Source organism: Ictidomys tridecemlineatus, chromosome 1 (genome assembly GCF_052094955.1).
Source record: "Ictidomys tridecemlineatus isolate mIctTri1 chromosome 1, mIctTri1.hap1, whole genome shotgun sequence".
In the NCBI taxonomy this organism is placed as follows: Eukaryota; Metazoa; Chordata; class Mammalia; order Rodentia; family Sciuridae; genus Ictidomys; species Ictidomys tridecemlineatus.
In genome coordinates, this window is record NC_135477.1 from 169,906,206 (window position 1) to 169,921,229 (window position 15,024).

Genomic DNA, 15,024 nt, shown 5'->3' on the forward strand with positions numbered 1-15,024 from the left:
ATGCACATAGGGTAATAATGTTTGATTCATTCTACTATTATTCCTATGCCTCCTCCCCTCCCTTCACTTCCCTCGGTCTAGTCCAAAATACCTCTGATCTTTGCCCAACCCCTCATTGTGAATTAGCATCTTCATATCAGAGAAAACATTAGGCCTTTTGTTCTTTGGGATTGGCTTATTTCACTTAGCATAAATATTCTCCAGCACCATCCATTTACCAGCAAATTCCATAGTTTCATTCTTATTTAAGGCTGAGTAATATTCCATTGTGTATATATACCACAGTTTCTTTATCCATTCATCTGTTGAAGGGCACCTAGGTTGGTTCCATAGTTTAGCTATTGTGAATTGAGCTGCTATTGATGTGGCAGTATCCTTTGGGTATAAACCTAGGAATAGGATGACTGGGTCAAATGGTGGTTCCATTCCAAGTTTTCTTAGAAATCCACATACTACTTTCCATAGTGGTTGCACCAATTTGCAGTTCCACTAGCAATTTATGATTGTATCTTTTCCGCACATTCTTGCTAACATTTATTGTTGCTTGTGTTCTTGATGATCGCCATTCTGACTGGAGTAACATGGAATCTCAGTGTAGTTTTGATTTCTAGTTCTTCATTTGGGCACATTCCATTTCCAAATATTCTAATGCTATACTCCCCGCCCCCCCAAGTTCAATGGCACATATCTGCATTTAGCAACGACACGGGTGCTACTTCTGCTAGATATTTCCCCGCTGCAAGACAAAGATCACAGATTTCCTTACCTCCTGTGATTGTTCCCTCATCACTCACCCTGAGTTTTTAAACAGTCTTTTTTCAGGTTGAACCTACAATCATGCCTAGTATTCTCTTTGGTCTCTGTAGCTATTGTTTGTAAGACACCACTCCACAGCACTGTGGCTTACAGTAACAGTAATTGTCATGCTCAGATTTGTAGGATGCTAGATTTGAAGAATAACTGAGATTGACAGGGGTGACTGCTCAAGATGAGGGTCAACAGAAGTCAGTTCCAGGATATCTCCAGGAGTGGGCCTGCTCCATGTGTGTACATTTCAGAATCTACATGCAGCTTTCTGGGTCATACTCTTCACATGGAAGATCCCTAGAGTATAAAAACCAAGACCCACTGCACAGTCACATCTAAGACCTCTAACTGTGTCTTATCAATGAATATTCCATGGGCAATTGCAGATCACATGGCCAAGGCCGACCTTAATAAGATGAGGGCTCTTCCCAGCATGTAATCACATATATGCTTTTTAATTGGCTTTTATTTTTCTATTGGATTATTGTCCACATCCAGCACCTCTTATATTCAACTCCTAGGATAGTGGCTGGCACATACCAGCCCTTAAATATCTGAATGAGTGAATAAATGATAACTTATTTTAAGAAATGTTTCATCTTAACTGCTAATAATGGGTCCTTATTGTCCATAAATTTGTTAATTATATAAAAATTTTACTCAATCCCATTTCACCTAACCCTGTTACATTTATATTTTTCAATGATGAAGAGGCTTAGTAGCATGACACATCAAGAAGCATTTATAAGAATTACTCCTTTATCTTCTGCCTGTGCCCCTACCTTCCCAGTATCTCCTCTGGATTCTCTTCCCATGCTCAACAGGAGTGCCGAGCCCCTGCCCTGCAGATTTATTGCCTGGAGTCTGCTTCCCTCAGCATGTGACATCTTCAGAATGATTCTCCTTCTTTCCTGTCTGCAGGTCCCTGGTACCTCCTCTGGTGCTGGGTAACATAGTAATATAATAAGATAAATAAGAGATTTGGGGAAATTGGGGGAGATCTATTGTTTGCCTTTGCTTATGACAAACATCAGCCACAAATCATCATTTGCTTCCCTGTGGGAACTGTTGGCAAGTTTTCTCTTATTAAAAAAAAAGGAATTCATTCTTGGGGATGGTCCATTGGATTCCACAGATGTCATATAGTGGGCTTTTAAGAAGGAGGAAACACTGGTAAGAATTTCATTATTTTAAATCAAGGACGTCCATCATAATGATGAATATTATGTCAAAAAACCAAGAGGCAGCCTAATGCCAACCAGTTTGCAAGCACTTAACTATGTTAGGATGTGTGCATACCCAAAATGGAATAACGATTTCTGATATTGTCAAAATGCCTAATATGTGTTGGGTTAATTTAAATAAGTTACTTTGTGGCCCATTTAGATCATTGTAAATACTTTTTCAGAAAAATTTCTCATCGTTACTTTTTCACTTAGCATAAATATGTGTTACTTTTTAAAACATAGACAAGAAATGGAGTTTTAAAGAATTTCGGTGATTTTCTTTTGAAGCCACTTTAAGTATATGCTGATTATTGGCTTAGTGCATCTTATAGATATACCAACTACTACGTCGGTGTGTATTAAGTAAATACGCTTCCAGTTCCAACGGGGGACCCACTGTAAAGGTTGGTGAGCAATTTGTTTTCAGCCCAGATAGTGTCCCCCATATTGGGTGCAGTTGCCTAAGTGGCTGAAGTAGTTCCTAGGGCCTTTGTTTCCCAGGTACTCCTTTCTAACCTGGCACCCCACCTTTAAGTTTTCTCTGAAATGTGACCTACCTGATCACCTCATCTTAATGTGCATGCTCATGGTTCCCCAATCTTGTCCTTCAAAACTACAACAGGCCCAACATTGTTAAAAACAGACTATTTGTCAGTTCTCTTCTCCCACATTCTGCGAAAGGGAATCACAACTGATCTGCATGGTATCTCCCATTGTCCCTGTTCTGCTAAAGAGGACACATGTTCTTCTTGGCAGAGACTTAGTAGAAAATAAAGCAATGAGAGAAATCAAAGAAGGTAGAAAGGAAAAATAATCATGAAAACTCAGAACAGAGGAGGGGCTTTTTTGTGAAATGAATTGAAAAAAAAATTAATGTCTAAAGAAGGCAAGGCATGAGGGAAAAGATAATAAAGATAATTTTAACAGGTGTTGCTGTGCACTTTAGATTCTTTTGAGGGTCCTCGGAGGATACAAAGATAGAATCTGATTGCTCTTTAATTGGTTTTGTCTATTGAGCAGGGTTGACTGTGTGCAGATCTAGAGCCACACGCTTGCTCACCTACATTAGGGTTACAGTAGATCTGTCAGCGCATGTAGTCCTGTTGGCATGAGCCTTTGATTCATGTCTCTCTCCTCCTTAGGCAGTCATTAAAGAAGGAAGCAGGCCCATTTGAGATACACTCATATCCCATAGCCCACAGTGTAGTGCCTGACACAAAGTGATCCCCAGTGAGACTATGTCCAGTACACATAACGTTAGAGAAGGTCATGGCAGTTGCCTGGTTCTCTTTCTCCTTGCTTTCCTGGAGCAATTCAGTCAAAGCTGTGTCACTGGATAAATCTCCTCCAGTAAGTCTCCTCCCTTTTTATTGACATTTCATCGACATCTTTGTAGATACTGTATTCTCTTTATGGAATAGTTCCTGATACAAGATATTTCCTGCAGAAGGCCAGTAATCAAGTCTTTGGTTAATTCAAGGGCCCAGAACTTTCCTTCTTAATATAGAATGTGAAAATTCTACAATCAGTGGGAAAAAAATGTATGCTAAGTAGATAAAAATCAGTCCCACAGTAGCATAACTCTCCAGAGAGAAGTGATAAAACTGCTTGATGCTTCAGCTAAAAAAAAAAAAAAAAGTAACAAAATATTTCCAGTTCTGGAAACTAAATTTCATTCCTAATGTAAATATAGAAACCTCTGGAGAAGAAGATTGTACTTGGGAGAGAGAAGGAAAGCAAAGGGAAGTGCAGGGAGGGATTTCATCTTGGCTCCCCAGCAGGGACACAGCCCGGAAAATCAACACTTGCTTAAACAGCAGTAAAAAAAAAAAGAAAAAAAAAAAAGGCACACTCATACATTGCTGGTGGGACTGCAAATTGGTGCAACCAATCTGGGAAGTAGTATGGAGATTCCTTAGAAAACTTGGTTGGAACCACCATTTGACCCAGCTATCCCACACCTCGGTTTATACCCAAAGGTCTTAAAAACAGCATACTACAGGGACACAGCCACATCAATGGTTATAGCAGCTCAATTCACAATAGCTAAATTGTGGAACCAAACTAGATGTCCTTCAGTGGATGAATGGATAAAAAAACTGTTATATATATACACAAGGGAATATTACTCAGTATTAAAAGAGAATAAAATCATGGTATTTGCAGGTAAATGGATGGAATTGGAGAATATCATGCCAAGTGAAGTAAACCAATTTCCGAAAACCAAAGGCCAAATGTTTTCTCTGATAAGTGGATGCTGATCCATAATGGGGGTGGAGGGGTATGGGAGGAATGGAGAAACTTTGGATAGGGCAAGTGGGGGGAGGGAAGGGAAGGAAGAGGGCATGAGGATAGGAAAGATGGTGGAATGAGATGGACATCATTACCCTAGGTACATATATAAAGACACAAGTGGTGTGACTGTACTTAGTATACAACCAGAGAAATGAAAAATTGTGCTCCATTTGTGTACTCTGAACTGAAATTCATTCTGCTGTCATTTATAACAAACTAGAACATTTTTTTTTTAATCTGGGCATAGGGCTGGTGTGTACCAGTAGAACCTTGCTTAGCTAGTGTGAGGTCCTTGGTCTCATCCCCCCCGAAAAAGCAAAACATTATACTGACTTTGTTCTCCCTACATCCCATCAGTCACCCAATCCTGATGTTTCTATTCCCTCCATAAGCTTAGTCCTCTGTTTTCCTCTTTTCCATTCTGTTGATCCAGGTTACCCATTTTGCTCCTGGATCATTGCAGTAGTCTCCTGATGGCTAAATTGTGGAATTCCCAATTCCCATCCACTATGCCCTTCCAATTCATTCATGTAGCTACTAAAGTGACACCTCTAAAATACAAATTTAGATGCCTTGTTTATTACATGCAACACTTCCCACTATTCCTCAGGATAAAAAAAAAAACACACACATCTGCTGTGCTATGGAGATTGAGAAAATGTGAATGAAGAAGAATCAACTCTCTCGAGACTCACTATGGAGGGAGCAAAAGGATTGTGGGCAGACTGAAACCCAGGTGGTCAATGGGATCATACTTGTAGGCTGACCAGGATATAATATTGAGAAATGAGAATTTGATGATGTTTAGATGAAAAAAGGGGAGATTGTAATTTCACCACCAAAATTCTCGGGAATGTGAATGTGAATGATTTGGAGCGCCGTGTGTGGGGAAAATTTCCCTTCTCTGAAATTCTACTTGAAAATGAATTCTTTCTTAAAGGACTTTCTGCAAGGCAAAAGGAGATTTTTCTTTAGCTGACCTATACATTGTATATTGAATGTGGTTACTAGATAGGGGACTTTTTCAACAGTACTTGATTCCACATTCCCTTATTCTTATTCCTATTCATTGTAGTAATATTTTCTCATGGAGCTGGCACCCAGGATATTGACCATGACCTCCTATTACCTACTGTCCCTTATGTGTTTGGGAAACTCCTATTCATCCTGCAGAGCACCGGAGTTTCCCCTGAATGCTGATCTCTGGGGACAGACTATACTGTATGAACATTGCTTTCAGTAATTTTTCTTTTGGCCAGAAGTCCCAGACTGACACTCCAGGGGAGTGTTTTTAAAGCACTACTTGGAAATTAGTGCCACCATTTTAAAGTCTCATCATGTGTGCCTGCACGCTGCAGTCACACGGACTGCTTTTCCTTAATGCACCTTGCCCACACCCAAACTCCCTGAAGACTCCTTGGGCCTGCCCTTGTTCCCATTGACTAAAGTGTCCTGTACATCCTTCACATTGCTCCTCCATTGCCACTTCCTTTGGAAGAGTTTCCCAGCCCTTCAGATTAAATTAGATCCCACTGATATTCTTTCGGAGCATTCTAGATTTTTTCTTCATTACCTTTATTCGTTGGTTATACATGCAAGTGTGGTTGCTTAGTATCTGTTTTCCCTAAGCTCCAAGAGAGTGGGAATAATACCACTGTTTTTACTAGTGGATCCACCATGCCCTGCCTGGTGCCAGAGGTTCATGTGAATGAACGGGCAAAGGAATGAATGGACACTGTCAAGAGGTAGGTCTTAAGGAATGCAGAGCCTAATGTGTCAGAAGTGAGGGCTCCTGTTTTATTCTGAGGAGCATCGTAGCCCACCTGCCTCTCCCCATCTAATCATTCTGCACTAGTTTGATTTGAATGTAGTATTCTCAAAGACTGAGCATCTCGAGGACAGATTTCTTTTATTAAATTTTTATCTTCTGCATCTAGCACAGAATTCCAAAAATGGGTATTGACTGGCTAAACTGATCAGTATGAGTTAAGAAAAAATATCAGCTTCTTTGCTTATTAGCGTACACATCACACTCTTTCATTCCCTCAAATTATGCAGCCTTCCGGAGTAAGAGAGTATCCGCAATGCCCATTGCAGATGACTGTGTTGGTGAGTGTGAGACATCCTATTAGCTCTGGCCATCAAGTTTCTGTTGGTCTATGGCCTAGTTGCTGAATTTTCAAAGCATTTGTACAAGCATCATTAACCTTATCATGTCCAATAATTGCAAAAGTAGGAAAAGCATATAATGTGCAATTGGAAAGACAATTATGATAGGACTTAAAGTGAAACAATTTTAGACGAGTTTATACCTATCAAGTATTTGTGGAATATTTGGCTCCAGATAAATATTTTTATCCTAGAGGAAAAGCATCTTAATTCACGTGAGGTTTAAAAATCATAAAGGTCCAGAGTTCACACACGCCTCATCAGTGAGCAAGGGCACATAATTAATTGACCAGAAGGCTCCCTGGGATTAATTAGCAATCGTATGTGAAAAGGTAGGGTTCAGACATGCAGCACAGAGGGTAGAATTCTAGAATGACCAGTTCCTGTATTCACAATTTGGTCAGTGCAGGAAGATCATCACACTGTCTGATGAAATTGTGGGGGCTCAGGGATCTTCTGCTGGCCACAGAGGGCTCGTGCACATCTGGCTGTTACCGGCAGAGGGCAGCAATATGCTGTGCGTGTTTCATTTGCATCCCAGATTAGCAAACCCCCAAGGACCTAGAAAGAAAGTGGGCATCCCAAGACTCTCCTAATTCCTTTACTCTGGGTGTCCACCCTGGTCTGAGTAATGGCAAACACACATCTTTTACATTCCAGTGGCCTTTGGCTCATCCGAAATAGAGAAATGAATACACAACTAGGAGCTGCCATCACAGACAGGAAGTAACTTTAATTAAATATTGTGAAAGTTGAAAAGTTTTTACAGCTTGAATTTTTGCAAAAAAAAAAATTATAACAATCTCTACAGTAGTTAGGTTCTCTAACAATTGAACTGTACAGTGTGTGTCTATTCAAAAAGTTTTGATAAGAAGGTGAAAGGTTAGTAGATTTAGAGATGACTTCACTAAGCTGCATCCTAGGACAATGTCAGGCCAGGGCTTGTTACGCAATCCAGTCATCCAGAAGCTCTATTCTTCCCCCAACACTGAAATCTCAATTTAAATCTCTATTTCATCTTCTTCTTAAAGCCATATTCTGTATTTAAGGGGGACATATCTTAAAGGAACTCATAAAACTTTTGTGTAGAAGAAAGAGGGTCAGAGGGCCAGAATGTCTTTTCATCTAATCAATATAAATAGGAGCAACAAAACACAAATTATACACATTTTAAAGGCTCTTTGGAGTTTCAAGAGAAGTTCTAACCACAACACATGGCTAACAGATTGGTGGCATCTTTTATCAGGGTCTGAGCCGGACATCTCACCGGCTGACCATTTGTTCCTTTGCAATTAAGGGACTCACCAGACAAAATATGGCTTTAAACTGTATACATCTTCAGGCCAGCGCTTACCACACGAATTCAGACAACCTTTCTGAGTACCGAGAAGCAATGCTAAACCTTGCTTACATTTTCCAGTTTTTTTCTTTATTATTATTAGTCATCATTATTATTATTTCTCACCATGAAAAATCAGCTTTCCTCCCTCCCTCCCCTCCCACAACTCCCCTCCCCCACCCGCCCCAACCCATAAAAATCGCACTCTGACAGTCTAGTGAAAACCATTGCAAAATCCATATGGGGGCATGCACAGTTGCAGCATTGTTGTAAATGATTTCTTGCTCTACTAGAAAAAGTTACATTGTCTTAAGGTAACAAAACAGTTCTTTTGTGCTTTTCAATTTCTTTGTTTTTTTTTTCTTTTTTCTTTTTCTTTTTTCTTAGAATGTTAGTGATGACTGACAGTTCTGGTGCACAGTTACAATGTACAAGTGAAATGAATATGATTTGCATTGTTAAGGCATCCAATCTGCTGGTTTATATTTACGTGAAAGACAGAGGAAATATACAAGCCGACTTAAGAAAGAAAGTATGTTCACTGATTTCTATGAAGTTTCTCCCCCAAATTTAATGCACAAAATGCGTCACTCCATAGGGAGAGATTCCATGCATATTAATAGAGTAAAACAGCATTAGTTTTTTTTGTAAGCTTCCAAAGCAAAGGATACATTTGTTTTTAAATCTACAGAACTAAATACTACAAGAATAATATGCTACTATTTTTTTGCCATATATTGGAAAAAACTTCTTAACTTACAAATAATACAAAAATAGACGATGGCTTTTGGGTGGAAATAAAAAAATTGAAGCATGGTTTAAAACAATACTAAAAATAACTATAAATGAAATGTTTAAAAATCACATTGAAATGGCTAATACAATTGTAGGTGACCAAACGAGTACGCACTTTTCACATAGCAAACATACACAATAAAATAAACTGGGAGTGGGAGGAAGAGGAAGAAGGGCAAAGCAATGTACAAATCCCAAAGATAAATACATTATTTATATGGATATTTTACAAAATCCCCATTAAAACAAAAAGCCTTTTAATTAACTTTGTAAGTATGTGCAAGCTAAAGGTAGTGAGCTTTTTTTTTTCTTCGCAAGATTATGCAGTAAAATCTTTTTGTGAGATTGAAGAAAACCATCTTAAGACATTAAAATGTATAAATAGAACAACAACTTTGGCAAAAAAAAATCACAAAAAAAATCTACAGTATTTATAACTACATACAAAAACACAACAGCAAAGAAAGAAATACCAGGCAAATGCATCCTCAGAACGTTGCTGCATCTTTGCTATTCATTCTTACTTTTAAGAACACTTCCCAGATAATGAGAGCAAAAATTCCCATAGAACAGAAAATAATGTTTTGGAGGTTTCAAACTTCTTTTCCTTTTCCCCAGTTTCCTTTCACTCTTAATTCCAAAGCATGTAACCTGTTATTTTAACCTACTATGTTACAAATGTTCAGGGTCAACTGAGAGAGGCCTGTCCCAAATGGGAACATGGAAACACCTGCCAGGTTGGTTGCTTTTGTTGGTTGTTTGGAGTTTTAATATAAAATAGGCATTTAGGATTTTAGGATGAGTAAAAACTTTAAGCTTGTGCATGGTGGGGTGTGAGATTTTGGCTTGCTAACTGGAGGGCATAAATGGAATTCTTGTGCCTGGACCCTGTTCCATGAAGTCTCAAAGGAGATTCTCACACAGCGTGTGTGCCACCAAGCTCTTACGAGGCCATTGGCTTCAGAAGAAGTTGATATAAGTAAAAGAGAGATGGATATCAGGTTTAAATATGCAGTTTTAACAATCTGTCTAGAGGCACTGGAGTTTTTTAGTAAAAGGGGAACATGTGATCACTTTCATCACGTTTTAACTTTCCAGGCTGTGTTTATTTACAGTTACTTAAGACAACAATACAAAAGAGATAAATAAGCTTGCACTGCTAAGGGGTGGCATGTTAGGTTAGATATTGAAAATGCACTGTCTGAGCTAACTACCATTTGATATGCTTTAAGGCGCAAAAGCCGACCCTTAGTTTTCTAAAAAATCTAACTGGCATTCCTATTTCTGTCCCATACAAGCTTTTTTTTTTTTTCTTTTTTCTTTTTTTCAACTTTTTTGTAAATATCACCACTTCATTCTCCCTTTACACAGCTTTAAAAACATCATAAATTAAAACATGGAGTCTTATTTATAGTGTCCCTCGTGTACAGCTTTATGGTTTATAAAAGACAAATGATAGCGGAGTTAAGCTTTAAAAAAAAAATGAGAGAGAGAAAGAAAAGTGGATTTGCTTTTATCGATACAGAATAAATATATCCCCCAAATACTTGGGAGGTACAAACTGTAACCAACACCCTGCGCTTGCAGACCCTTCCAATTTCAGTACTTGCAAGGTCGGTGATTTTTGTTTGTTTAAAAATCTGCAGTTATTGTGATTCCTCTTAAAAAGGCCTGAGTTAAAAGTTCCACTATGGGACTTGTATCAGATTACTCTCGTAGCAGAATCCAACCTCTTCATTAATAAAATTCTTCAAGGCAATTCTTTCACATGGGAGGAACAATCATGCCAGATATCGCTACGGAAAGAGAAGACAGAAGTCAATGGTTTTCATTCCAAGCATCTCGCTAAGAAGAAAAAATATATATATATGAAAAAAGAAAGAAAAGAAAACAGACACCCACTCATGACTAGGTTGATTGAATATTAACCACAGATGTGCTCTCCTCTGCTCAGGAATGAATTTTTTATAAAATCTACATGTACCTTATTAAGAATTATATCAGCGTGTATATGTGTCCTTAACAGAACAGAATATCCTCAACATTTTTCCAAATCTGATTTCAATTTTCAGACATAAATGGAGAGTTGCATAGTTTGAATACCGCAGGGAGGCTTGCAGCCTCAAGCTTTGCAAAATAGCGCAAATTTTCAATTTGTCACTCTTCTTTCCCTCCCCTTCACGTCCAAACTATAAAGAACTGGCCCATGGCAAGGACCAGCGATTTCTGCAGAAAACTCTGGGCTCTTCCTGGGCTCTCTATGAGCACAAAAAACTGAGCACCCTAGAGGCCATCTGACTGCAGTCCCTGAGGTCCTGGGCTGGGGAAGAAGGAAATGCCAACTACAGCAGGCATTGTTCTCTGGGAATATCCAGTTGAGAGAAAGCATGGAAGGAGTTAAGACAAGTTTGCAGGGAACTGAAGGATGTCTTCTCTATCACTGTTTTGCTCAAATTTCCTAGAATGATCTGACCAGGCTCCTTTCAAAATTGTAGCCTAGGGGACTGAAGTTGTGGCTTAGCAATAGAGCGCCCGCCTAGCATGTGCAAGGCCCTGAGTTGGATCCTAAGTACCACATAAAAATAAATAAAATAAAGGTATTGTGTCCGACTGCAAATAAATAAATAAATAAATAAATAAATAAATAAATATTTTTAAAAAATTGTAGCCTAGGAAAGCTGGGGTGAGATCTTCAGAAGAGGGAAAACTGTTTGAGGGAACCAAAATTCTCTTCAAGGATTTGGAGTTAGGAGGCCACACATAAGTGGTAATATTTAGGGAGCACAGAATGGGAGAGGCCAGGGCTCCAACTCAGGCTTTTCTGCCTCTGCAAGTTTCCCTGAGGTAGTTACTCATCTGTTTGAACCTCAGCCTCCTTCCTTGGGACATGCAGTTAATCATGGCACTCAGGGTTATGAGAGGCTTTATAAAATAACATATGTAGAAAGCTTAGCCTGGGTCCAGCTCCTAGGAAGAACCCATAATTTTTAACCTACCACTTCTGATGCTGGGTGACCTTGTGTGCACCCTTTAAATTCTCTGGGCTATTTTTCCTCTTACATCACCATCGTATAAGGCACACTTCCCCTAATCAGTCTGAGGAATTAAGAGGGTAGTTGTAAGAAAATTAAGAGTGTGGCAATTTTGAAAGACTGAGGGAGGCCTATATTAGAAGCATGAGGCAGTCATGTTCAGCTCCCAGAAATGCTTAGTGTCCCTGTTAGGCCCTGACAGGAAGAAAGTCACTGTTTTTTTCTTTTCTTTTCTTTCTTTCTTTCTTTCTTTCTTTTTTTTTTTTTTTAATTGGCAAGTCATTTAAATGACTGTTCTTGTCAGTACAGACTATGACTAGGAAGTATCCCCGACTTCATGATCAAGCACCAAGTCTGGAAGAAAGTGTCTTTTTTATTTATTTATTTATTTTTTTTAGTGAACCCCCACTACCACAAATCCTGCAGTGAATTCTGGGAGGCCAGGCAGGACTCTAAGCCCTGAGGCCCCCCCATCTCTCTGGCTTCCCCTCCCCCACTCCCTGACATTTTAGATTCAATTAAAAGAAAAACCAAAATGTATTTTGCCAAACACTTTTTCCGTTAATTTTTAAACCCATCTGTATTTACAAGGAAATTCAATCCACATGTTTCTGATTCATTTACACGTAAATCATCCAAATGTTGTTTTGCAAGAGCCCTTTTGCAGTCCAAAAGCTCCTGGAGTCCTTTTCCTAAGCCCTCATAAGCCTTTTTTTCTTAGAAACAGGAAGTTGTCTTTTGCCAAAGGCAGACCAACTTAAACCCCCAAAGATTTTGGATCAGTCCAAAATGCTGTTGCCCTAAGAGTCAAGTGAGCCCTAGATTTCACTGAAACGGGGAGCTCAGTATTTCAAGCCAAGCCTGAACTTGAGAATTCAAAATGCTGTTAGCTGCAAAGGCGAGGAGGGGTGAGGGTCCCTGCAGTGTGACAACTTGCTGTGGCTCTGCTTCCCTAAGGATGCTTTCATTTCGGATCCCAGTGGGTCCCAGCACCCTGCCTTAGGACAGTAGTATAACCCAAGAAGCGAGTCTCCTTCCCCGTCTCCTGACATGTCCTCTGTGTTCCCCACATTAAAGGGCCGTCCCCTACTGCATGGCTGAATGACTCAAGCAGTGTCAACTTAATTCAAAGCAAATTTAGAAAGTTAACAACCTTCCTGCAGCTGTGGTCCATGGACCTGGCTAATGTGTATCAGGAGGTAAAGCACAGGTAACTAAGGTACTAATCTGTAGCTGACAGCACTTTTAATCTGGACTACAGGAGTTGCACACTTCAGTACCTCATGACCTGGGCACATGAGCAAGCAATGTTCCCTGAGTAGGGATGGAGGGGACAGTACCAAGACCTTGCTTTCTGCAGAATGAGTAGCAAGTTGGTTCCCCCAAAATGCTGCTCTGTAGGCACAAAGCTAGGCCCTGCTTCTCTGATTTTAAAAGAAGCTAAAGATGTGAATTAAAAAATAAATAAATAAAAAGATTCAATAGCCCAGTAGCCCAGCTTACATATGTTAGCAAATGACACATTAAAAACAAACACACAGATCTGAGGGCCTCTAGGTGGTAGATTTGGCCTGCCCCATTGCCTCACCTTTTCTTGCTTGGCTCATGTTCTGGTCTCAGAGTCTCAGAGGCAGGCATGGACCTACACCGAGAATTTTTGTATACCATCAGGGGACTACAGCATCCTAAATCTCATGCATGGATTTCCTAAACTCCAAAGACAGAAACTTTATTGCTAAGTAAATTCCAGGAACAGATCACTGTTTGGGTCTCTGAAGTGAGGTACCTCAAAAGAGATCTTTTCATTAAGAAAACTGACTGCATGATTGTGTGAAATCCTTGGGTTTAAAAACTGTTCTCCTTATATCTGCGTTGCAATCTGAAAATTAATTATGAGGGTGAGAGGGATGGGTGTCTGAGACTTGGAATGTTCCAGAAATGCCACTGGTATGCAGACTTGCCCAAGTGAGGCCCAAGAAGATTCCCATGAGGACACCACACTCAGTACCATGTGCCCAAACATCACAAGACCATGGGGGCGCTGACATTTCTCCCAGCAGCTGGGTGATCACATTCTCTGACAGAACTCTCCCACCACCACCACCACCAAAAAAGAAAAAAAAAAAAAACTATTGGTTTGAAAAGCAATTCAGTTTTCATTATGGTCTATACATTTTGATAAGAACATAGACAAAAATGAACGGTTTTGCAGAGCTGAGAGAGATGGGGGTGAGAGGGTAGAATAGTACCCCCCCAACACACCGTATGTGTAAGAATTATGAGCTTAACAAGCATGGGGGTGGGGGAGTGTAGGAGAAGATCTTGAACAAACCACATATGTGCATGAAAAGAATTCTATAGGATGTGGTAACAGACAGGGTCAGGGTCTAGAGGAGGCAGCCAGGCTGAGCTTCAACAAACTGGGAAAGAAAAAAAAAAGTATATGATAGGGGACCATTTCTGTGAGATCCTCCTGGCCTTTATGTTCTTAATTTTTGTCACTGCATACTGTTCAGGGCATGGTTAAGATCAGAATCTCAACATTCATGGGGATTCCAATGGCATGTGACAGCTTTCTTGGGGCTGCCTCTCTCTTGATTAATGAATTCCTCTAACCCTGACTCGTATAGGACCTATCCTCTCAGGGGCATAAGCTCTAGGAGAAGGGAGAGGACATTTCCATGGATGGAGACAGAGCATAGCTGGTGACTCAAGTCATTGGCCTGTGAAAACAGACACACTGGGGAGGTCTGGGGTCAGGATTTGCCTGTGACTTCATCCTGATAAGAATGGAAGGAGGCGTCTCTGCGTTTTTCTATCAATTCAAAATAGAGCTGTAGTTTTCAAAGATTTTCATAGGATATTAATTGGTCTTAACATGTGGAGGAGTACTCTGTGGGCAAATAAGGTTAGCAAACAAAATGGAATATCATTGGCCCTCCATATTCACGGGTTCCGCATCTGCAGAGTCAACCAAATATGGGTCAAAAAATCTGGAGGACATTATGTTAAGTGAAACAAGCCAGGCACAGAAAGGCACATACAGCATGTTCTCACTAATAAGTGGAAACTAAAAAGTTGATTTCAGAGACATAGAGAACAGAGTTGTAGTTACCAGACCCTGGGATGACGGGATGGGGAAAGGAGGGTTAACAGGTACTGGAGCAGGTGGATTAAAGGAATGGCTTCTCATGTTCCATAGTACAGCCAGGTAACTAGCTGATGACAATTAATAGAACATTTCCACTAGTTAGCAGAAAGGATTTTGAATGTTCCTAACAAAGAAATGATAAATATCTGAGATGACAGCTATGCCAGTTACCCTGAACTGACCTTTACATATACGTTCCAATGTCACATT

The 15,024-nt window shown here is 39.8% G+C and overlaps 1 protein-coding gene across 15 annotated transcripts in view; it reads right to left on the reverse strand.

Moving 5' to 3' along the window:
- Ebf1 (EBF transcription factor 1) overlaps positions 1-15,024 on the reverse strand; it is a 400,988-nt gene that overhangs the window by 15,815 nt on the left and 370,149 nt on the right. For 7 of the 15 annotated variants that reach the window (XM_078051780.1, XM_078051781.1, XM_078051773.1 and 4 more), the window contains exon 16: positions 8,622-10,427. The exons of the other annotated variants lie outside the window; for them this stretch is intronic. In XM_078051780.1, coding sequence (XP_077907906.1) covers positions 10,396-10,427 — 32 coding nt within the window. In that variant the 3' untranslated portion in view covers positions 8,622-10,395. Of the gene's footprint in view, positions 1-8,621; positions 10,428-15,024 lie in introns of those variants that run through there. 15 annotated transcript variants of the gene reach the window in all.